Source organism: Perca fluviatilis, chromosome 5 (genome assembly GCF_010015445.1).
Source record: "Perca fluviatilis chromosome 5, GENO_Pfluv_1.0, whole genome shotgun sequence".
NCBI classification, from domain to species: Eukaryota; Metazoa; Chordata; class Actinopteri; order Perciformes; family Percidae; genus Perca; species Perca fluviatilis.
This window is the reverse complement of record NC_053116.1, coordinates 33270451-33295049: the sequence shown is the minus strand read 5'-3', so window position 1 is coordinate 33295049 and position 24599 is coordinate 33270451. Positions and strand designations below refer to the sequence as shown.

Below are 24599 nucleotides of genomic sequence, written 5' to 3'. Positions count from 1 at the left end.
AAATGCCACATTTTATACAATGCCACCCCAATATTTAAAAGAGGTAGATTTGTCCCCCTCAAAAAATGTGATTGGTTTTGGGAAAGTAAATCCACAATGTCGTTTTTTTCGACCTTTGTGTCGCTTTATCAGATGTTTTTGTGTCTTTTTTCGAAATTTTTTGAAGTTTGAGTTCAACATTTTCAGAAGTTTACTAACTGAACAGCTTTGTATGAGAACATTTTTAATAACAGAATAATAACACATAATTTCCCCCTTTTTTTTTCGGGGGAAAGTTATTTAACAGATTTATTTTTTTAAATGCAGGGAATGAAGTGTTTTCTGGGCGACGACCCCCCCAGAACCCCTGGTTATAATGTGTGTCGCCCCCCCCACCAATTTTAACCTATGCCCTTGGCTGTTAGTATGAGAAAAAGGAGGCTGAATTCAGTTTTCCTTCATTGTGAGACAGTGTTTTTGAGTTGAACTATATGCATCCCATGCATGTTACAGCTTCTGATCCATTTTGAGTGGGTGCTTCCTGGGCGATATAAAGCTGAGCTCAGATCATTGATCTGCCTCACTCTCTAGTCATGAGCTGTGGCGACGATGTGGTTCCTCCTTCTTCTCCTTTACACTGCTCACATTGAGGCGGTGATCGCCCAAAGCACAAGTAAGTAACAACTACTCTCTAGATTCAACTCTCTATATCTGGGACTAATTACAATTAAGAGTTAGATTAACCCTTGTGTTGTCTTCCTGTCAACTATGAACTTATTGTCTTCCGGGTAAAAATTTAAAATGAACTTTTTTTTTATGCTTTTGACGCTTTTTTTTAACGTTTTTGTTGCTTTTTCCAAAGCTTTTTTGAATTTAAAAAAAGTGGTAACTATGATTTTCTTTTTTAAATCACAATTTTAAAATGTAGATAATCCCACAGTGCCACATAGGGTTGGGTACCAAAACCCGGCTCCATTCGTTCCTATGCAACCGGTAGGAATCCGACGTTGAATTTCAGTTCCTCATTTTGGCTCCACTTAATGTGTCTACTGAAATATTTTCCCTCTGTCACTCCTGAAAGGATGTAAAAATATCACACTTTCTCTGTAGTCTACCGTTAGCTAGCTACCGTAAATGTAGGCTACTTTTAAAATGCCATATTTTCCCTCTGGGCTCACCAAAACGGAAGTAAAAGCATATTAACCATTCACTGCTCGTGATCGCTAGTAAACATATTACACTTGCTCTACTAGTCTATCGTTAGCTAGCTAGCTTTTAGTGCATTTAAAAGGCCTTAAGCGAAGCGGTCGAAAGTGTGGCTGTATTTCACAGCCAAGGATTCCGACATTGCTAGAATGCAACAAATGTTGATGTCATTTTTCAGTTTTTCAAGAATCAGTATAGGAATCTGAATCATTTTAAAAGTAGCGGTTTGATATCGGAATCGTAAAAATCTGAACGATACCCAACCCTAGTGCCACAATCAGGGAAAAAAAAACATTCTAACAGTTTTGTGAGCATCAGTTTAGATGGACTGCTAAGTTTGGCACATTTTCATGTCAGCTCAAAACTTACGGTAATCCTAATAAAAATAATAACACAACATTTGACTGATCATTTCTTTTAACATTTCTGGATGTGTAGAAAGAAATCCCATGCAAAGTCGATTTTGTATTAAGAGACCAATTAGAAATGTATTATTATATATTATATTATTTTTATTATTTACATTGCAAATTTGTGCCCAATTTTTTGTGAAATGGTTTATTAAATGACAAAACATTCTCTGTCTGACAAATCAATTAGTATGATGTAAGTGTTAAGGTAAGTGTCTTGATGTAGAAGTTACATCAGGACACTTCTGTCTTTTGGCAAACATTTTCAATGAAATTGAAAAGAAATCTGTATGTCAAATGAATGAATAAATGTTATATGTTGATAAATAAGTGTATAGCAATTTGGGTGATACATTCTAAAGTAATTTCAAATAGTTTGGGATGAAATAGTTTACAACAGGTTGCAATAACATATTCTTCTCATATATTGTGGTGAAACCTTGAAAGCTGTAGCTTTTTTAATGAAGTCAAAGTCGAGCCAGCATCAGGAATAAAGGTCTCCATGGTCCGATACCGGAGCTGCCTGCTCTGATAACTTTGCGCAATTAGTTTTAATAAACCAAAAAGAAGACAAAAAAAACGGACAAAAATATCAAAACTTCAAAAACAATGCTATCCAATAACATTTGGTGTAAATAATTTTTTTTGCATAGTTTTTTAATAATTTAAAACCCTCTGAGGACAAAAGACGCGCTGGCGACTCCAAGCGATGCTTGACAATATATTACAAAATTTAATTTTAGACATTTATTTACCATTTTATTAATATATTGCGCTACTTTTGTGAACCCAATATTATATATAATATAACAAATTCATTTTAAGTGCCAAAATAATTGAGTGTAGGTTTGGAAACTTACTCCATTTTTTAGCTTTAGGGCTAAATGATCTCTTTACACATTGCTCTGGAACAAATTTGGGCATCACTCTACTGAAAGCTGAAAGAGTTTGTTCGGAACATTTTGATGTGAAACACATGGGGTTCACGTTATATACATTTAAAATATACATTTTAATTTAAAAAGATATCTAAGAGAGCTCAGAGGGTTAAAAAGGTGTTACAATCAAGCATGTAGGTGGAATAAAGTCTCCAACAATACTGTAGATCATGAATGAATATTTACAGTGCTTAGGTTTAAATGGAGCTTTATTTGTCAAGGATATTCCTATTTTCTAATTTATATTATAAATAGTATCAAATGACATAGGCCTATTTCTAATCTAGGAAACCAAATAGTAATGAGAGAAAAGGCAGATTTGTAAAATTAATCTTTTATTTCTCCATCAACTCATTTATTTGATTTGTATGGGAATTGTGTTACATTTTTGAACCGATGTTGTCATTAAAAAGCAACACAATGAAAGGGCATGTTAACAGGAAAACAAGAATGTTTTGCGGTAGCCAGATGTCAGTTTTTCTTAAAGTCAAAAAAGTCAATTCAGCCGAGTTTTTATGAAATTTGACTTGATTAATAATACATGTTGCTGTAGCAAATGTGTGTAGAAGGCTCAGAAATAGGTTCAGAGCAGTTCAACGCTGACAGCAAACTCAAAATTCTCAGCAAATAAATGAATGAAGACTACAAAATGGATACGTATACTGTACCCCACCTTGCATACTATATTATATACATACTTCTATAAACCTCTTGTCATGTAACCAGGTAAGAATAGGCTGATTCTGAAGAGTGGAAGCAACCCATGTGAAGGCTACATTGAAATCTACCATGAAGGCGAATGGGGCCATGTTGGAGAGAAATACTGGACCGAGAACACTGACAAAGTGGTGTGCAGGAGCACTCACTGTGGGGAACCTGTAAAGAACAGCACAGCAGAGATTGCGTCAAGGCCCGATGAGTCGGTGTTGCTCAATGATGTGAGCTGCACTGGAAATGAGGACCATCTGTGGAAATGTATTCATCCTGGTTTTAAAGTCAGCACTCAGCGAACGGGAACTCAGAGAAAGATTAAATGTTCAAGTAAGGCTGAACTTACATTTTTTTATGAACTAGTTTTTACACATGTTTAGATTAATATGCACTGTTGAAAAGTACACCTTTTTAAAAAGTCTGATTATGCGCTGCAAAATAACTGCTAAGAGATGTGCTAATCCAAAACATATAACGTGATGATGGTGATGATTCAATTCTATTTATAGTGTCAAATCACAACAGGAGTTACCTCAATACACTTTTACAGATAGAGTAGGTCTATACCACACTCTATAATTTATATAAGATATTTTATTATAATAAGACCCAACAATTTCCCCCAATTGATGATGATGATGATGATGATGATGACGATCTACGCAAGAATGGGTTTGATATCGTACTAAATTAGGCGACTGCCAACTGGTCATGTGACAGCCCGTCACATGACAGTTACGTTCAGGGGTCTTTACAGGTAAATTTAGCCGACAAAAGGTTCCTGGGAGCCGGCTACAGAGCACCATGAGCTGCCGGTCAAATCACAGGCAGTTGCCAGGTAAAGGGCACCGCGAGGAGAAAGTCCTTTCAGGGGCCGTGGCTGTTAAGTTTAGTCGACAAAAAGCGAGCGTGATGCAGCAACGGGAGTTGAGTTAGGTTTAGGGTAATGACTAGCAGTGGCGGAAGGGGCTAAGTGCATTTACTCAAGGACTGTACTTAATTCAAAAATGTAGATACTTTTCATGCCACTTTCTACTTCTACTCTATTACATTTAAGAGGAAAATATTGTACTTTTTACTCCACTACATTAATCTGAGAGCTTTAGTTACTTTACAAATTAAGATTCCTGCACACAAAACAAACACAAAACAAACTAATATATATATATATATATATATATATATATATATATATATATATATATATATATTTAGTTTTGCTAATCCAAAATATATATTATCACATGATGATGATGATGATGATGATGATGATGTCGTTGGCTGCTATTCTATTTGTAATCGACTGTTACCTGATTTTGCTCTTGTAGATAACATCACATTGAGCCTGGATGGATTTAAATGTGCGGGAGCTGTCAAGTACTCCACAGATGGGGGACAAAATGATTCAGGTTACTTTTGCGGTGAAACAGGCTGGGGTAAGAGTTAGCATCACACATGCATTACACTACAACATGATTCAGTCTATAACTACAGACTCTTTTTCTTCCAGACTTTAAAGTTCAAAGTACTGTTTGCTTTTCACTTTGTAATGCATTTAAATAAATTAGTTTTACTTAGGGTTACGTAGGTATGGAGTATTTTTAATACTATTATGGTGATTATTAAACACTATATATGATTCATCTCACATCAAGGACAAAAGGAAGCCAATCTTTTGTGTAAAAATCGCAACTGTGGTACATCCAAGGATATTTTGAACGACTGGATGGTTTGGGAGAAATTCCCACAGTCAAAGAAGATGATGATCAACTGTTCAGACCTTCAAAAAACAGATAATCTGTGGCAGTGTGTCACTGGGGAATCAAGATCGTGCAAAAAGCCTGCTTCTGTCATATGCACAGGTAACACACACACACACATATACACAGACACACACACACACACACACACACACACACACACACACACACACACACACACACACACACACACACACACACAGAGAATGGTAAGAGTGGCAGCCATTTTTATGTGTCCCATCGTCAAGGTAATGTATAAACTTCGGTTTGAACAGACTTCCAGAAAGTAGTAAAGTTTCAGTCGGGGAGCCATCGCTAAATGAGTCAAATTTAGCAACTTAATCCTTCATACATTTTTTTTACTATGGTTGCAACAAATCAGTAAATTGAGAAAATGGTTCATAAACAGGTCATGACAAACTGCGACTCAAAGGAAACGCATCAAATGTGTGTTCTGGGAGGCTGGAAAAAGAGGAAAATGGCAAGTGGAATCCTGTAAAAACAATCAACACCAATCCTGATGATTGGTGCAAGCAAATGCACTGTGGTACGAAGGTCTCCCACAGCGAGGACGACAACGGCACACAGCTGACATGCTCAGGTAATTCAACTAAAATTTCACCACATTTTTTCCAACAGCAACTCGTATTTCCAAATCAAAACAACTTTTTCGCTATGATCTTGCTTTGTCTTATGTATTATATCTTCGACAACATGATGCAATTGTATATGTGTATATCTGTGTGTGTGTGTGTGTGTGTGTGGGGGGGGGGGGGGTTATGTATGAAAAGTGCTATATAAATAAAGTCTGATTGATTGATTAATTGATGGATTGATTCATCAAAAGAGCCACCACTTGAGCGTCATAGAAATCTAAATCACTTTGCATCATTTTTATTTTTCCAACAGACAATGTTACAGTACTTCTGATGGATGGTAACAAACGCAGCAACTGCTACGGTGAAGTTCATATTCAAAGGAATGGTAAAAGTCAGGCCGTGTGTGGGACCGCCTTGACCTGGACCGAGAAGGATGCTGAAGTGGTTTGCAGGGAGCTAAACTGCGGCAGCGTGAGTTTTAAATAAAATGTTTTATTTAATGCAGGCCGTATGTAACTTTTCTGAACAGCCAGCACTGGAAAAAAAAGATTTTTTAAAGGCGGACTGAGCCTATAGAAAATGGGTATTATATTTGGCTATACAATTTTTTTTCAAAATGTAAACAAGTTAAATTAATAATGAATGTTATGTGTTTTATTTAGCAGAATTACATTTTCTTGTTCTATCCTATCACATATGTCCTATATTTCTAAGCAGATGTTCAATAGTGTATTCTGACAAAATGCTTTTTTAATTTCCCAAAACCAACGTGTGTGGCCGCTGAAGGTTGTTGGAGCACAGATTATGCAGTTTGAAATGTAAAAAAACAGAAATACAACTGGTAATCACATTCTATGGACAATTTCTGTTAAAATATACAGACATACAAACTGTTAATCCACAGATATTTCTTAGAGTGTACTTTTTACTCCACGACATTAATCTGACAGTTTAAGTTACTAGTTACTTTACAAATTAAGATTTTTGCACACAAAACACATGTAGTTTATAAAATATGATGTTTTATTATAAATCAAACTACCCGACAATATAATGCCTACAAGTCGAGCAGAAATGATTAGACGACTGAACACTTATTTGATTGACAGAACTGATGGATCGTTTCCAATTTCTAAAATGTGAGGATTTGTCTGCATTGAGTACTTTTACTTTTATTACTCTAAGTACATTTTCCTGATGATACTTGCATACTTTTACTTTTAAAAAGTATGTAAGTATTAATGCAAGACTTTAACTTGTAACAGAGTACTTTAAAAGTGTGGTATTAGTACTTTTACTAAAGTAAAGGATCTGAATACTTCCTCCACCACTGGCTGTGGCAGCAGTGTGTTGGACTAAACACGTGTGTGTTGTTGTGTTTTACATTACTATGAATTCTACTTTTAACTTGTACTTGTACATGTAGCTTGGCATATAGACTGGAAACAAACCTTTAGGCAGGACCAGTCCTTCTGTTTCCCCTCTGTTTCCAGTCGTCATGCTAAGCTAAGCTAAGCTAAGCTAGCCATCTCCTGGCTGAAGCTTCATATTTAACGTGCAGATAGGAGAGTGGCTTTCAATCTTCTCATTGTCTAAATTTCCCAGTCTTTCATACATATAAGCAGTGCCAATGAGTTATTATTATTATTATTATAATAATAATAATAATAATAATAATAATAATAATAATAATAATAATAATAATAATAATAATAATAATAATAAAAATCATGTAACTTAGTGTTTTCTTTGGGTAAATCAACATCTTCTGTTTGGCAAAAAAAAAAAAAAAAAAAAAAAAAAATAATTTTTTTTCGGGGGGGGGGAAAAAAGGGAAAAACATTTAGGAGAGAAGGGATAATGGACAATGTGAAATGCTCAGGCGATGAACCCTCACTGTGGCACTGTAGAGCCAAGCATTCCAAGAATGAATGTTCCTCCGTTGCTTACGTAGTCTGTGCAGGTGAGGTATGGCAGGAACCACATGTGATGCACTCTTCCTGTCTTTTACAGTAAACTTTGACATTATGTTGGAAGCAAAAATGTGACAGCTGTGCGATGTTGTGTTGTGTACCATGTTTGACAATTCTCTTTCTGTCATTGAACAGATAGTATATCAGTGAAATTGTTGGACGGTCCTGGTAAATGTGCTGGGAGAGTGGAGGTCCAGCATGAGGGCAAATGGCACAGGGTCAATCAAGCTGGATGGACAGATACCAATTCAGACACTGTCTGCAAACAACTGAACTGTGGGAGTAGAAGAGTTCTCACCACTCCTGAAAAATTCAGCCAGGGTTCAAATGGTGTTCTACACAAAACTGTAGATTGCAAGACAGACGCCAAACATATATCTGAGTGTATTCCAGCAGCTAACTTAAACGACCAACCCAGGGATCTGGTGGCAGTAGGAATAACCTGTGAGGGTGAGTGTTTTATTTTTTAATTTTTCCATTCGTCTGTTTTTGCCTTTGACCTTCTCTTGTTGTACCTGACGGTCATTCATCAGTTCCATACTGTCAGTTAGAGTACAGAGGTGTGTATCAATGCACTCAAGTGAACTCAAATGTGCCCTCCACTTTTTTGTTTATGGTTTGAGTGGAAAGTGTAAAAAAAATGAATTAACATTTTTCAAAAGCCATTGCAAAGGTTCTACAAATATCTGTAGTTTTTTTGTGAAATTGTTCTCCATATTTCTTAGCCCTTTAATGGTCTCACCCAGTGAAAAGTAGCATTAATTAAAAACATGAATGGAGCTCATTATTTTGCAACCTGGAGGCAGCAGCTGTAAATGCCACATTGATAAATGACCAGCTTCATTTTTCAGGATCAGGATAATTTAAAATGTGGCAGAGTGAATCCTTAGGATGAACTGTATCTGTGGATGGCTACCTCCGTGACTACATCACCTATAGGCCTGTGCGCCTATCATCAATGTTTTCTTTTCACAAATAGGCTGATTTATATTAGCTAATAATATGTTGGATTCATGTTCATTCATTTTGAATTGCCCCTCAGGGACAAATAGTTATTTGAATTGAATGCTTGAACATTTTAAGTTTTGAAAAAACTTTCAAAGAATAAACAGTAATTTGGTGCCCCCCCCCCCCCCACTGCAGTGACTCTGATGACCCCCTAGGTGTCCCAGACCCCCTGTTGAAGATCTCAGCTCTATTTGTGTTCACAAACTAGCCGCTAACTTTATCTGTCTGAGCAGTGAGCACAGGTAGCGCTCATATAGTGGGTTTTATCAGAGCTTTTTTGCTGGATGAAAGTGAAGTTAATAATATTGCTGAGGCTAAACCAAAACATCATAGTCGCAGACTATACAACCAAACAGATTAGCTGAAAGATTGGCATTCTATCTGCTTCATATGATATCCTTACCTGCCTTAAATGAGATCATCTCTTTTATTTGCATCCTATTTGTTTATATATAACACCTCTTATTAAACTTGAAAGGTGCTATATAACTAAAATATATATTATTATAGCCAGGTCTATATAACATTGTATTCCTAAAAACATGGCGAGAAATGTTTTTTAGTGGGTGTTGACAGTATTTACTGATTTATAGAGTGATACAAAGAGATATCCAAAATGTCCTCAGTAAAAACCTTTGACTCTAATATGTCAATATAATATATGCAACGTGGTGCATATTTAGTTACAAAATGGCTCCTTTGAATTTATTTGCTCCTTTGTGTTGTCTTCCCGTCGACCATGCAACTTTTAGTTTTTCTGAGTCAACATTTGACGTTTTTTTCACTTTTTCCGATGTTTTTATAAACTTTCTCCTGCGCCTTTTGACATTTTTGTGGGAATTTCCCTGCATTTTTTAAGCTTTTTCCTACATTTACGTTCCTTTTTTCAGCGTTCTTTTATCTTCTTTTATTTCAAATGCTATAAAATTAAATAAAACACCCAAATTCAATGAAAGTAGCAAACTGATGATTTATTCTACTTGTGAAGAGTGTTGTAGAGATCCACGTTGCTTTGGTCGAAAAACTTGAGGACAACAGGAGGCTTAATCAAACCAGAAAACTTTTAGTTAAAATTAGTTTTTAATATAAGTAATCAGCTGGCAAAGTTTCGTGGTTTTATTTACTAGTTAAAATGATGATCCCATTTCACACATACGGTCTCCCCTTAAAACGGCACCTCATCTTTTTCATCATTCATCACCATTCTTGCTTACCTTATTCAAGTTTGTGTGCGGGAGCCTATCCCAGCATGCATTGTGAAGGAAGAGGGGGACACCCTGGACAATTTACCAGTCTATGATAATACTAATACTAACAGCCTTAATTTCTTTTGTTCCTGTCAGAGCACAAGGTGGTATTTCTGAAAGGAGATAGTTCCTGTTCTGGCATGGTGGGGATAGAGCACGACACCAAAACCTACTGGCTCTCCGGCTCTAACGAGACATGGGACCAAAACTCTGCCGACACTGTGTGTCGACAGATGCACTGTGGGAGTGCCTTGAACCATATCTCCATCCCTAGTGCTGATTTGGTGAAAGATGTTTGGAATGTATCTTACAGCTGCTTATCCAACTCCACATCTCTGTTGGACTGTGAAAATACAACACTGCCATCAAACCACAGTGACACTATTGCCACTGTGGCATGCTCAGGTAATGTGACACGTGTTGAAACGTAGATATGTAACATACTGCATGTATATGCAATGCGTAGATTTGGAAATAATCTGCTGATGAAGTCCACAAATAACTTTCTTATGCCTTTTGGCTGTTTGCCTTTTGGTTGCCCCAACAGGAAAAATCGAGGTGAACCTGACCAATGAGTGTTGGGGGTATGTCAATGTTTGTGCAAATGGAGAGTGTGGAAATGTGTGTGCAGACACCTGGACAGACAAAAAGTATGCGATGCTGTGTAAAGACCTGGGCTGTGGGGACAAAGTCCTAGAGACCAACTCCAAGCTCCAGCCCAAGGCCAATACTAAAGGGAGTAAGGTGCTCTTTACGGGTTTGCACACTACAAACAACATGAACAACCTGAGCCAGAGCATCTTCATTAAAAATGAAAATAATTACGTCTGTAACCCTAGCCAAGTCTATGTTGTTTGCTCAGGTAATGCATTCTATTTTTTTTTTTTAAATGTGATTATATGACTGTACTGTTTACCTTTTTTGGTCAGCTTGAATCCCTCATTGATTCCTACCTGCTCAAAATGCCTACTTCCAAATTTCAGTATATTTTACCTGTATATACAGTATTTTCTGTTTACCTTCAGTTTATTTGTTTGCTGAGTTACCTACCCTCTCAAAGATTGCAGTGACTTTTGGAGAAAAGTTAGATCAAAGAATAACTTTTTTTTTTAGTGATCTATCGAGAGTAGGCTGTCAGTATAGGCCAAATAATTTTCCACTTAAACAAATGTCCTTGGGGAAAAAAACCACAACAAACACTTTTTTATTTTTTCTCTTTGGTCAAATTTGCCCTCACCCCGTTTGGCACATATCAAATGTGCAAATACATAACTTAATTGTGGTTGTTTTAATATGGCTCTTGTTTTCCAAAATTCTTTCAAATTCTTAAAGGTGTGTCCTATTTGATACAAACTACAGTACAACAACTCTTGAACACAATCAAAACCAAATTTGTGACAAAATCAGATCCTAACATTGTTAAAAATTAATTTTATCTTTGCATAAAGTTGATATTATTGTCTTTTTATACATATATGTATTTCCCTAGACATAGCACGATGCCCATTCCCATTTGCTGTCCCTAAGTGTGTATACAGTCCATATACACACACACATTCAGAGAGGCATACTCAGACCTCAATGACAACATGACGGTCTTTCAACCATTTTCAAACTTAAATTTTAAACTGACTTAAACTAAAAATATAGACATTAATGTTTGGGATATCATTGCACTGTATTGTCGCTGTGCAAATTTTGTTGAGTAATGTTTTGATAAATACAGTAACAGTCTCCCCTTGATGATCGTGGCTGTCCTATTTCACCATAAGCTGTGAGAACAAATAGTTTGAGGAAGTAAAACATGTGGTATCTTATAAATTAAGCAAACATGAGTCACAAAGAAAGACATTTCAATAAGTTGTAGGCCTATTGGTTGATAATACTGCAACAGTAATATCAGTTCGGGCCTAAAAGAGCTTTTTTTGCTGGATAGAAGTGAAGTTAATAATATTGCTGAGGCTAAACCAAAACATCAAAGTCACAGACTATACAACCAACGGATTAGCTGAAAGATGCTAAACTGCTCGGTAGAGCTGCAACTGCGGGGGTGGGTGATAATTCTTAGTTTTTATTCTTATGCATTTAAGTGCTTCCTTATAATTCACTTTCACAAAATGGCCAAAAATGTACAATGTTTCCTTTTCCCATTATCACATCACTTCTTCCCATCACTATTTGATGTTTTTTTCTTTTAACTTCATTGTGACAAAATTCAAATTGAGTCTATTTACTTGAGTCTATGTAGCCTACATGTATTTTTCACTTAAAAAAAATTAAGTTTGTTCTTTTATTGGCATTCTATCTGCTTTAAATTATATCATTACCTGCCTTAAATGAGATCATCTCTTATATTTGCATCCTGTTTGTTTTTATATCTGGTTTAAATTTAGTTTTTGTTCATACATGAGTTATTTCCTTCATTTCACACCTCTTATTAAGCTTGAAAAGTGCTATATACATGCTATTTTTTTTATTATTAATATTATTATATAATAGCCAATTCTATATCTTATAAAGTCTTATAAAGTACACAAACATTGGTCATAAACAAAGACATTTCAATAAGTTGTAGGCCTATTGGTTTTTAATATTCCAACAATAATATCAGCCAGTTTAAACAGTTTAAAAAGTGGTTGTAATGTATTGTTGTACTGTAGTACATCCCTGTGACCGGGAGATGGCACAATAAGATAGATGTGATAAATTCATAGAGTGCATGTACATCACAGCTGCACCATATACCATCCAGAGGAGTTTGTTTTTTGTTGTATTAAAATAAGAAATGACATAAATAACCTGAGGTTCTAACTCTGTACCCTCTGAATTGTTTTGTTGCAGGTAGTTTCAAGTCCAAATTTTCTTCTTCCAGAGACAAATGTTTTGGAAATGTGTTGGTGGAGTATGAAGGCCAGTGGCTCCCAGTCTGCAAAAAAGCTTTTGAAAACATCAACACACAAAAGGCCATCTGTGGGGAACAATGTGGTCTGGCTGGAGAACCCATTCCTTACTTCGGACCTGAATCAACAGAGGGTCGTGTCATTGAAAAAATAGAGTGTGGGGATGACGCAAAATCAATAACAGCATGCAAGGTCAAAACCGGTCCTCCGAGTACCTGCTCACAACGTGGTGGTCTTCAATGCTCCAGTAGGTGTAATGATTTTGTCTTAGATTTATCACTTTCAAAATGTCTTCTGTCTCTGTCAAACTGCTGCTTGTGTCTTATCATATTTTCTCTATGTAAACCTTTCATATTGGGCATTTTTGCGAGGTGTAGGTCTGAATAGTGGACGGGCAATTTTCAGTGGCAGTTTTACTTCTAGCATTCCAACATATCTTGGACCTTCCTTTATAGGAATTGTTTTAATAGCATGTTTTGTCTTTTTTATTTGGTAAATGAACTTATTTGCTTGCTTGCTTAGAAAAGATAAGAACAAAATGATACCACTGTGATGCCTGTATATGACAAATATGAAGCTACCACCAGGAGCCTGTTAGCTTAACTTAGCATAAAGACTGCAGCAGAAAACAGCTAGCTGCCATCCAATGAAAAAAAAAATCTGCCTCACAGCACCTCTAAAGCTTGTTTATTAACATGTTATATTGTTTGATTTATCCATACAAAAACCTAAGTGTAAAAAAAACGCTAAGTGCCAGACTGTTTCTTGGCTTGGTTTTTAAGTCTTGAAGTCACTACCACTATTTGTGCTGTAGATTCCTACTTGACATAAAGATATGAGAGTGGTATCAGTTTATGCATCTATCTCACAGCAAGAAAGCAAATATCCATATTTCCCAAAAAATCAAACCATTTCTTTTACATAGATAGATAAAGTAATACTTTGCCGATGGTTAATAATTGTTTTGTAAACCATCAACACACATACTTTGGATTTGGATATTATAAAGTTGCAACTAATGCTTCATAAGTAAATGATTAATAAGCGGTTAATAAAGCATCAAGCAACATTCATTTGGCCCCATTAATATTTTTTTTTGGCGATCTATAGAAGAGAGGATTATTTGATTATTTGTAAACTGATATCTATCTAAACAATGTTTATAGAACAAGGTCTTTATTAACCCTTAATGAGGTATTATGTTCATCAGATGCAACTTTCTAGTAGCCATCCAAGTAATGTTCATTGATGATTTATAAACAATTTCTTAATCATTAACATATGCTTATATAATGTATTAAATGTTATGATGTGAGCAACAATAGTCATAAACATGAAATGATCATTTTGTTTTTTAACAGTAAAATAACTAACTTAAGTTTAATTAACTTTCGATGTCCCATTTATTAGCAATGGTTATTATAAAGTGTTACCATAACTTTTGTAAGTTTTGTATTTGCTAAACCTTCTCTCATCCCTTCAATTCTCCCCCGCTGTGTTTTTAGACTGGAGTAAGATAAGGCTGACTGGAGGAAACGCCTGTAATGGAGATGTGTCTGTTCGCTCGCAGAACGGAGTCAGTGCTGTTTCCACTGACGGTTGGACAGAAAGTGAGGGGCAGATACTTTGCCGGGATCTGGAGTGTGGCAATTTCATGTCATACAGAACAAGGACATCGGACAGTACCTCGACCACAAGCTTCAGCTGTGCAGGTGTGAACAATTCCAAAAACATCTGGGAATGTGAAAAGAATACATCGGAGAAACAGAAGCAGCTCGTTCTCGAATGTCAAGGTAAGGTTTATTTCTGCTCTCAAATGATCATAGAAGCTTTGCAGTTACATTGTAAACCTCCTTGAAAAAACTCCTAATAGTGGGTAAGAAAAACAGTTAGCTATTTCGTTTTTACAGATGCAGTAGATACTTGACAATCATTTTAATTGACCATTAAAGGAATATTTCACCGCTGGAAAGCTGAATATATCTTTAAATTGGGTCACTTATGTAGTAGAAATGTGAAAAAAAAATTGAAATTGGTGCCTTCTAGGCCGAGAAAAGCCAGAAAATGTGTTTTGGTCTTATATGGATGAAAAACACCAAATCCCAGAATGCACCTGCTTCGTTGCTTTGAGTCCACCCCTGCCACGCCTACCGCTTGACAGACGCACAGAGGCATTCAACTCAACTCAAGCGTGTTTTATTGTCATTTCAACCATATACCGAAACAACGTTTCATCGTTTGACTCAAGTGGTGTTACACATTTAACATATATAAAAACGACATTATATAAAAAACGACATACCGAAACAGGCTACATTTAGTACACACACTTTATAGGCTCCGGAAAGCCTATAAAGCTAATCTGCATATTACGCGCTTGGGGGGGCCTGTAAACACCGAGCATAAACACAGCCGTGGAATTAGTGTGTAATGTAGAATGGTCGGCATTTAACAGTCACAAACTCCACCAGCAGTTAGCAGTTAAATGGATACAAATCACCACATTTCTGGCCTCACTCGGTGTTAACACAGCCCACCTCTTTTACCTGGCGACAGAGCATCTCTAGCTCGGAGGGCTAGCAGGCCTGGTAGCTGGACAGTCCGGTACACTATTCAGGCAGGTTTCCACAACAACAAAAACACGACAGTCTCTGAACTCACGTTGGGAGTGTCGTTGAAGTTGGATGTAGTCCAGTTTGTGGTCTAAATGAGCGGACACTTGGAAGCAGGATCCGTAAAGTTCAGCTAACGCATACTAGCATTGGTGTAGCTAAACACAGAGTATAAACACAGCCGTGAATTAGCGTGGAATGTCGAATGGTCGGCATTTAACAGTCACAAGCTCCACCAGCAGTTAGCAGTAGCTAGTTTGATTTTATTTCTACATCAGTCCGTTTAACACAGCCCAACTCCACGGGCCGGCGAGAGCAGCCTGGTAGCTGGATAGTCCCGGTTCCGGTACACTGTTGTTCAGGCATGTTTCCACAACAACAAAAACACAGCAGTCACTGAACTCACGTTGGGATTTTCGTTGAAGGAGGATGTAGTCCAGCTTGTTGTTTAATGAGCAGACACTTGCAAGCAGGATGGCTGGGACAGGTGGACAGCTAGCGTTAGCTTTCCACCTAGCCGATGAGGATGTCCCCTAGCCGGCTAGCGGCATTGAGCGACACCGCTGGTCTCCGTGCAGGCGAAGCTCACGTAGTGTGCCGAGTATTGCGTCTGTAATAACGTTTCCTCCATATTCTCCGATCTGTACCGATGTATACTGGTGGTACACACGTCCGGTAGTTTGAATGCAGATAATTGTTGTAAATGTTTTCTGCTGAACACCGAAAGCCTGTTTAGTGAAGATTCAAGATGTACCTCGGCCAGACTCGGCAGTCCAACCCCCTGTGGGCGTGTTGAAAACATACGGAAGTAGATCCTACTACTGGCTGTAGTCCTTTGCCTCTGGCCCAAAATCTTCCAATGACGCAAAAATCATCATTTTACGTCATCGGAAGATTTTTTCCAGGCCCCAAATGCAGAAATCTCTCGTCTCAGGGGGACATGAGGGAGGCACGGTCATTCAGAAATACTATCGGGTTTCTACTGATACAAAGCTGAATGCTAAATCGGTGAAGTATCCCTTTAAAGGTGCAGTAAGTGATGCGTGACGATTGTTTATATTTGAACTGAACTGCCCCCCCCCCCACACACACACACACACACACACACCTTTAGAAGCTCCACTCCCTAGATTCATGCACCCGCATTGCCATAGCAACCACTTTGGTTAGTGTTTCTGAAATATGAGTCGATGTTAGGTTGTGCAACGCATTTTTCATCGTATAATATCGTACGAAAAGTTATGCACACTGAAATGTATGATATTATACGAAAAATAGTAGACTGCCAGCTGGTCATATGACATCAGTTACAGCGCTCCGTGCTACAGAGCGGCAGATGCTAGCTGTTTCAGCCACAACAGAGCTTCGTGACGCGGCTACAGACCTCCGTCACAGCTCGTCGTATCAGTGACACTTTGTAGATGTGTTTAGCCGCTACAGAGCTTTATGGCGCTCCGCATGGTGCTCCACATGGTGCTCTGTCAGGTCAGCGATGGTTGGTGGTTCAGTTACCTGAGGAAATGTGACTGTGAGCTGGGTACAGAGCACCGTGAGCTGCCGGTCATTTCGGTGGAGATTATGGCTCTTGTCAAGTTTAGGCAAGTTTAGGCAAGAAAAAGTGAGCGTTACTGAAAGGCACCAAAATGACTAGTTAAGTTTAGGAAAAAGATTGTGGTTAGTATTAAAAGACTCCCAGGGAACATTTCATGGGTGAAAGTCTTTTTTTTTCCGCCAGCAAGCGAACTCCGCTCCCTGGCTTCACTAGCTAAGTTTCCATCCACTTGTCAATCGAATTCAATCAATCGCCTTATATTTTCCCTCCGGCACCGCTGCGAGACAACTCTCTTTTTTATCGCTGTTTGAGCGCCTTCCATTTACTCCGCAGGACGTCCCACGGCTTGTCGTAAGGGACATTCTAAGACGCTTAACGTGAAAAAGCTTAACGTGGTTTAACGATAACTTCCATTATCGTTGGATTTCAATTTTGTTTTTTTGACAGGCTTAAGTGTTTATGACAAGATATGACCATGATAAATCTGGTGATGATTGATCGTTGTTTAGATACATTAAACTACGTTAAGCTTTTTCACGTTAAGCGTTTTAGAATGTCCCTGTCGTAACCTTTGTTGGTCATTTCCTTCGCGAGCTCCTGATAAATGATGGCGTTTCTTAGATTTTTGCTATCTAAAATAGCTGTTATATTTTTCTGGTAAATTAAATTTAAAAAGTATCTTGTCTCCTCGTTTATCCACTTACATCTGTTTTTGTTGACACCTGTCATGTGTGCAAACAGAGCGGAAATACTGGGCGGAAATGAACTGAAACTTCTTCTTCGTTTTATGCAACCATAAAATGACCTAAAACTTAATCGCAATTCATTATTTATTCGGCAAATAACGTTTCCATCAGCGTTTATCGCATAAGCCGTATATCGATCAAGAAAAAATCCGATGAGACCGAACGTATTTTCTTTGAGTCAATATTCATGAAATTCAATCGGATTTTAGTGTTTCCATAATTTTTCATTCAAAATCACTTAATTCGGATGAAAACGGGTCGATGGAAACATAGCTACTGTCTGTGTGTTAACGCCCATCCATCCTGACCACCTCTTTACGCGGCCAACCATGTTCTTATACAGCAGCAGTTAACGTGGTCCGCACAGAAAAAAAACATACGGATTACAGTGCTTATCTCTTCGTAGCTTTTCGAATGTATGGTTCATGAGAACAGGCTGGGTTGTGAATTAGCAAACTGTCGCTCTAGCTGGTTGTGTTTGTTTGGCAGTTGAGTTCAAATATCATCAATCGCTTACTGCACCTTTAACAAGGCCTTCCTCCTTTCCCGGTCTTACAACCTCTTCTTTAATTTGTATTATTCAGTTATTTGACTCTTTTGCTGTTTCGCTGACAACTCTTTTTGTTGATAACTCCTGGCACTGGCCACTGCCTCCCCCTCTGCCTCTTGTTTTTAGGAAATATGTTTATTTGCAGTCTTGCGTTGGAGTTAGATGAGAATATTGATACTGCTCTCATGTTGGTAAAATAAAATATGAAACTACATTAGCTTGGTCTAGCTTAAAATAAAGATTCAGGTGAAAGGTTAAAAAAAAAAAAAATTGGTAAGCCATCTCTTTTTTTAACCTTTTGCCTGGATCTTTATTTTATAACATCATAGCTCACGTATTCACTTATAATAATTTTAGAGCAATTTCTATTTGTTTTTGTATTTGTGCATATCATGGCTTTGCTGGAGCTGCTATTGTTTTCTGTTTCATTCTGTACATGTATGTGATACTGTCATATCAAAGTTGTTGTTAAAAGCGGTAATTGTAATACAAATCTATAAAAACTAAAAACTTCTAGCTAACTAAATATTACAACATATATGTCTGTGTCCTTGTTGCTCCTTTAAATATTTGTTCTTGTTATTTTCCTTCCTTAGATGAGCCCAAGGTCACCCTATCAAACAAATGTCATGGTGAATTGAAGATAAATGGTGTTGCGGTGTGCGCCACTGACTGGAAAAACGAATATTCACAAAGGGTTTGCCAAGATCAGGATTGTGGCATAGCTATTGCTGGTGTACCTTATGAGAATCAAGCAAATGGAAATTACTACCATGTCAGCTGTGAGAACGACCATTATAAACTTGGCCAGTGCAAGAGATACAAGGGAAAGTGTCAAAAAGAAGGAAAAGAAGGAACACTGGTGTCTGTTTACTGTGTTCGTAAGTATGTGCTTTCTTTAACATTCAAAATTCTGAGGATTTCTCTAAACCTCAGAAAAAGATTTCAGAATCAGAAATCACAATCGGAAAAAGTCACAGTACTGTCCCCCCTGTCTGAGGAAGTGCCATTCATATTACTTTAAATAACATCACACTACTTCACAGTACTTCAAAGAAAAAATCTCACATTATCTTCCCTACATTATTTTTGATTCTTACATTTTATCAGAATATAAAGAATTTATGTGATCACCACTTAAATGGACTACACATTACACATTACATTACAATTCCTTATTAACACATTATAAGGAATTGTATGCATCTTGGAGTAAATCCCCTGAAAAGGGCATCATTGTTAGAATCTTTGCAGCTGAAATGGTGAATCAATTCAAATACAGAATCATGTTTATTTATTACAGTATTAAAGAAATTGTTTGACATTTGGCCTTATGCAATCACTCTTCGTTTGTCCTGCCGAGTGTAAGATTAAAAGATTGTTACAACTCTCGTGTCAGCTTTGGCCAGGAGACGAGTAGCCTAGCGTAGCATAAAGATGTGGAGCAGTGTAAAACAGCTAGCCTAGCCGTCTCTCTTCGAAGTAAAAATAAAACAAAAAATGCCAACCAGCACCTCTCAAGCTCACAAATAAACACAATATACTTTGTTTGTTGATTCTATGTGAAAATGAAGTAAACTCTTTGGTTTTAAGACTTGCTTTACTTCCCAGAGATGATGTTTTTTTTCTTCTTTTTTTTCTTTTTTTTTACAGACAATGTTAAGTTTAACACCACCCAAAAATGTGGAGGTCAGATTGAAATCAACTATGGACGTGGATGGAAAAAAGTGTGTCCCTTGAATTCATTCTCCAAGAAACATAAGGAGATGCTGTGTAAAGAACTTAAAGATTGTGGTCCTCTTAATGAAAGCATAACTTACAGAGAGAAAAAGGTAAATCTTTGTGTTCCATTTTTTGTTTGTTTCTGGCAATGTCCCACTCATTAGTTAAATAAGTTATGTATAATTTAACTTTTACTTTTTCTGTTTTACTGCAGTATACACTATGTTGTCCTTATAATTAATCCCGCCAGTATTGTTGGCTGACAAACTCTCTATTGTTATGTATAGAAAGATAGTAACTTGGAAATATCGCTGGAGTGCAACAACGATCAGAACATCACATACTGTGTCAGCCAAAAACCTTGTAAAGATGCCCAACCAGCTGAGATCTACTGTGACGGTAACACAAATCATGAATCCTTTCCAAATAAGTCCAACTGGTTCCCAAAAATATTCATTCATATCATTTGAATGTAAAAACAGGAAACAGGGGCTTTTTTTGTAATCTGCCGAATTTGAATTTATTTAACATAAAACTAATTTCTGATCGGATTAACATGGTACAGAATAACTAAATCAAGGAGCATCCCCACTTTTTACTGGAAGTAAATGTAGAATGTGGCTGTGTTTGATTTCAGGGTATGAGCCCCCAGATCCACCAATCCCTGTTCCACCACCGCCCAACGTACTGTATATCCTCCTGGGAGTAGGATTTCTTCTGGTTCTGGTCATACTGATTGTTGTATTTGTACGCATCTGCATTGTCAAGAAAGCCAAAAAAAAAGCCATGAATTTCTCGTGTGAGTATATCATTCCATTACACCTATCTTAGTTGTTAATGCCTAGTTACAATGAAATACTGATTGATAATTTGTTTTCGCTTTTAATGAATTGTCTTGAACAAGTGTATCATTCCAAAAGACAAAATAAATGCAATCAATCTATTTATTCATCCTGATCATCCCAGTGTATTAAACAGGGTGAACTGGAGCCTTTAGCCACAAGAGGCCAGTTTTGCTGCATGCTGACTAAATTCTTACTGTTTACTGAGCATTAAAATAATGGTATCACTGCTGCTTTTGTCCACACCAACCCCTATAAAAAACAATATTCTGGCAGCGTTGGCACCAAAAAATACTGTAAAATAACAGAAAATATCTGTCTTTGTAAAAATACAGTAATTTTCCATATTTAAAATACAGAGTGTAGCTTGACATGACATCTTGTGTATTTCTTTGGCGTTTACTGTTTAATGAAGGAGATTTACATGTATAAAAACAGATTTTCTCTATTCACTAATTTGATCTAATCCAGGAAATGTATTTGACAATATTAAACTTGACTTTAACAGTTTAATGTATTAAATACAAGATGAATATTTGTGAAATTATGATAAATTAACTAATGCATTTATCTTTTTATGTAAAAATGAATTAGTTTTCTTTAAAGAAGGAAGTTTTATGGTTATACTGTATATATATATATATATTTTATATCTTTTACCATAGACATGTAAGGTCAATTTTTTGTAATTTTTTCACTTTAAATATATATATATATATATATATATATATATATATATATATATATATATATATATATATATATATACCATAGAGAATATATATATATAAATTATATTTCAGCTCCCAAACTTCTTAAATTTGTGCCACTAATGTATTGCTATTTAAACGTAACTGTTTTCCCGGCTCTTGTCATGTCCTTTTGCTGTGAGACAGTTGTTGTTTTGCTAATTGTCTAATTTTCTTTTGAAATAGTGAGAAAGCTGTCAAGAACAGAAGTGGAGTTTGAAAGTGGAGACTATGAAGATGTCAAAGACAATGAAATGGAGGACTTTAGTCTTGGCAGTGAGTCTTAAAACATCTTCATTCATTTATATTATTGGTATTTATTTATTTTTGTAATCTCCTAAGTAGGACAGTGAATCCTATTCACAGGCTGCACCCCAGCCTCTGTTACATATTACCAGTAGCATTACTACAGGAGTCGTCAACAAGGTCTCACTCCCAACTCGTCACTGTACTGACGCTTGGTCCGTGTCAGAAAGCGTCGGTATGGGACGCTCCGGGCAGAGCAGCAGCTTGACCGTGGCGCTATAAGATGACGTATGAATTAGCTAACACCAAAGGCACCTGACCAAGCATCAGTTTTCTTAGTAGCACAAGAATTGGTAACATATAGCAGTGTTTTATTTTGCATTGCACAATTAAAGGGATCCTATTATACTCCTTTTCAGCATCCTATTTGCACTCTTGGGGTCTACCAGAATAGGTTTACATGCTTTGATGTTCAAGAAACATAATTTTTCGCAAAGTGCCTATTGCTGCAGCTCCTCTGCCTGAAACACTCGGTTTGAGCTCTTGGCCAAGCTTGGTGAAAAGCTCAGATTGCTCTCATTGGTCAGCTGTCCCACTCTGTTGTGATTGGTCAACCAAATTTAAACAAGCCACTTGGTGGGCTGTGCTTGCTCAGGCAGCACATATAGGCAGCACATATGACAAACTGGGCTGGCATTCTAAATCAGTGACATCACTAATTGAGGAATTATATTAATTGCCTGTGGGAGAGAAAGCTCCATTTTGAGTTAAATGTGGTTTTTTTTGTACTTTATACATATATTAGACATTACACATTACACAAAAACCAGTATACCAGACTAAAAACTGTGGGAAAAAAGCATAATAGGGCCTCTTTAAGTTTAGCGGTCTTTACAGTTGATTTTAGCCAAGAAAAAGTTACTGGGAGCTGGCTTCAGAGCACCGCACGGTTGAGTTTAGGCATTAAAACGACCAGATATGACTAGATGGCATTTGTTTAACCCTCGTGTTGGCTTCCCCCGCCAACCACACACTTGTTGTCTTCTCGGGTCAAAATTGAAAATGTTGACACTTTTTCTGACGTTTTTGTATTTAAAAATTTTTTTTTTTACTGTTGACGCTTTTTTCCACTACCACCAGTACTGTATACACGCCAGGGACACCAAGTTATTACCACTAGTGTTACACTTATTTTTCAGAATTCATGGTCAATAAACCTCGTTAGATTTTTAAATTATACCTAATTTTTTAGTCAAAAAAACTGAAATTATGAATTATTTGACTAACATTTTAGGAATGTATGTTGATGGATAATCAAAGACTCGTATATGTCAAAGTTGAGTCAGAATACTGTTTAGAAACCGTTTAATTTTTTTCAAATGCTATAAAATTTAATAAAACAAGTCAAAATTCAATTAAAGTAGTGATCATTAACTGTACTTGCAAACTTGGAACAATCCATGTTATTTTATCGGTAATTTGGTCAGAAAAGAAACTCATATTCTTTGTAAATATAGACATTTTGATAACGGGTTTGTTCGCTGTTGTTCTTGCAGGATTCAAATCAGAGACTGAAGTCATCACGGAGAACGACGCACGGAGCACTTCCTCTTTTCCCTACGATGATATTGATGAGGCTCAACCCCTGACCTCTCAGGTCGCCACTGATGCTGACTCAAGAAACAACATCAATCAGGGTGACCCCGATGAAAGCACAGGAAAGTTTTGAGCCAGTTTATTCACGTCTTTTTCACACTTGAAGACCAATACTTTGACAAATTCTCACATTGTCAGCAATCAGAGTGAGCAAATTTGAATATGCTACTGTTTTTCTTCTTAACAGATGGGGTGACCTACGAGGTGGACGACCCGCAGGAGAATTACGATGACATCGAAGCCTGCCCTGAAATCACTCAAACCGAGGCTGAAGTCCACAACAGCCCCCAAACAACACCTGAAGGTGACACAGAGGCACCTCAAGGATTAGTGCAGGGGGATGAGGACTACCTAGTGCCAGGTCAGGACGGGTGAGCCAAAACTAGGTTTAAAGGCTACAGAAATACATTTCAATCTGGAAAAGTAGACCCCCCCGAAAACTTGGCTACCATTTACAAAAACATACTCACAAAGTCACAAAATTATAATCAAACAACATTACCGTAGAAAAGCTTTTTATGCAGCAGAAATATGCAAAATTGGTTAAAATAAACTTTAAAGCAGGGGTCTTCAACATTTTTTTCTTAACTGAAAGAGACGGATCAGGAACCCCTTACTACATATATTGTATACAATTAAGTTGCATATTAATCTGGGACTACAATAACGTGCAGGGCGGCCTAAAACCTTTATACATACCTTTTTTGCATAGAATACAAAGCTATTAAAATAGCCTATAATTGTTGTAAATCCTGTTTTAATTTTAAAACATACATGTGGCACAGTGAATCCTTAGGATTAACTGTATCTGTGGCTATCTTAGTGACTACCTTACCTATAGGCCAGAAAGACTATCATCAGTGGGGATTTATATTTGCTAAAAATATGTTAGATTCATGTTAAGACTTTTTAATTTTTGAAAAAACAATTAGGAATAATTTTGAGGCCCCCTTGCATTGACTCTGAGGAACTCTGACCCCCTGTTGAAGATCACTGCTTTAAAGTAACCTTAATATTGAGTTAATATAAAAAAATAAGTGCATCCCTAGATAAAACAAATTGAATAAGGCATACTTTGAAATACTCAAATACTCATATCAGACAAGCTTGTACAGTCAAAATAGATGACAAAATAGATGTTTCCTGTATATACTCAGAATACATAATCTGATTGTGTACTGCTTGCTTGTGTA

At 36.9% G+C, this 24599-nt stretch overlaps 1 protein-coding gene across 1 annotated transcript; it reads left to right on the top strand.

Moving 5' to 3' along the window:
- The first annotated feature begins 569 nt into the window (after nt 1-569).
- On the top strand, nt 570-23918 carry LOC120559885 (scavenger receptor cysteine-rich type 1 protein M130-like). Its single transcript, XM_039801962.1, is given in 19 exon segments — nt 570-652; nt 3260-3574; nt 4573-4680; nt 4900-5106; nt 5414-5605; nt 5914-6092; nt 7437-7566; nt 7712-8026; nt 9928-10236; nt 10379-10693; nt 12673-12978; nt 14237-14524; nt 18788-19072; nt 19845-20023; nt 20201-20312; nt 20551-20712; nt 21691-21780; nt 23307-23468; nt 23594-23918. Coding segments are annotated over 19 exon segments (3906 nt in total). The 5' UTR covers nt 570-588; the 3' UTR covers nt 23782-23918.
- Nucleotides 23919-24599: the final 681 nt, after the last annotated feature.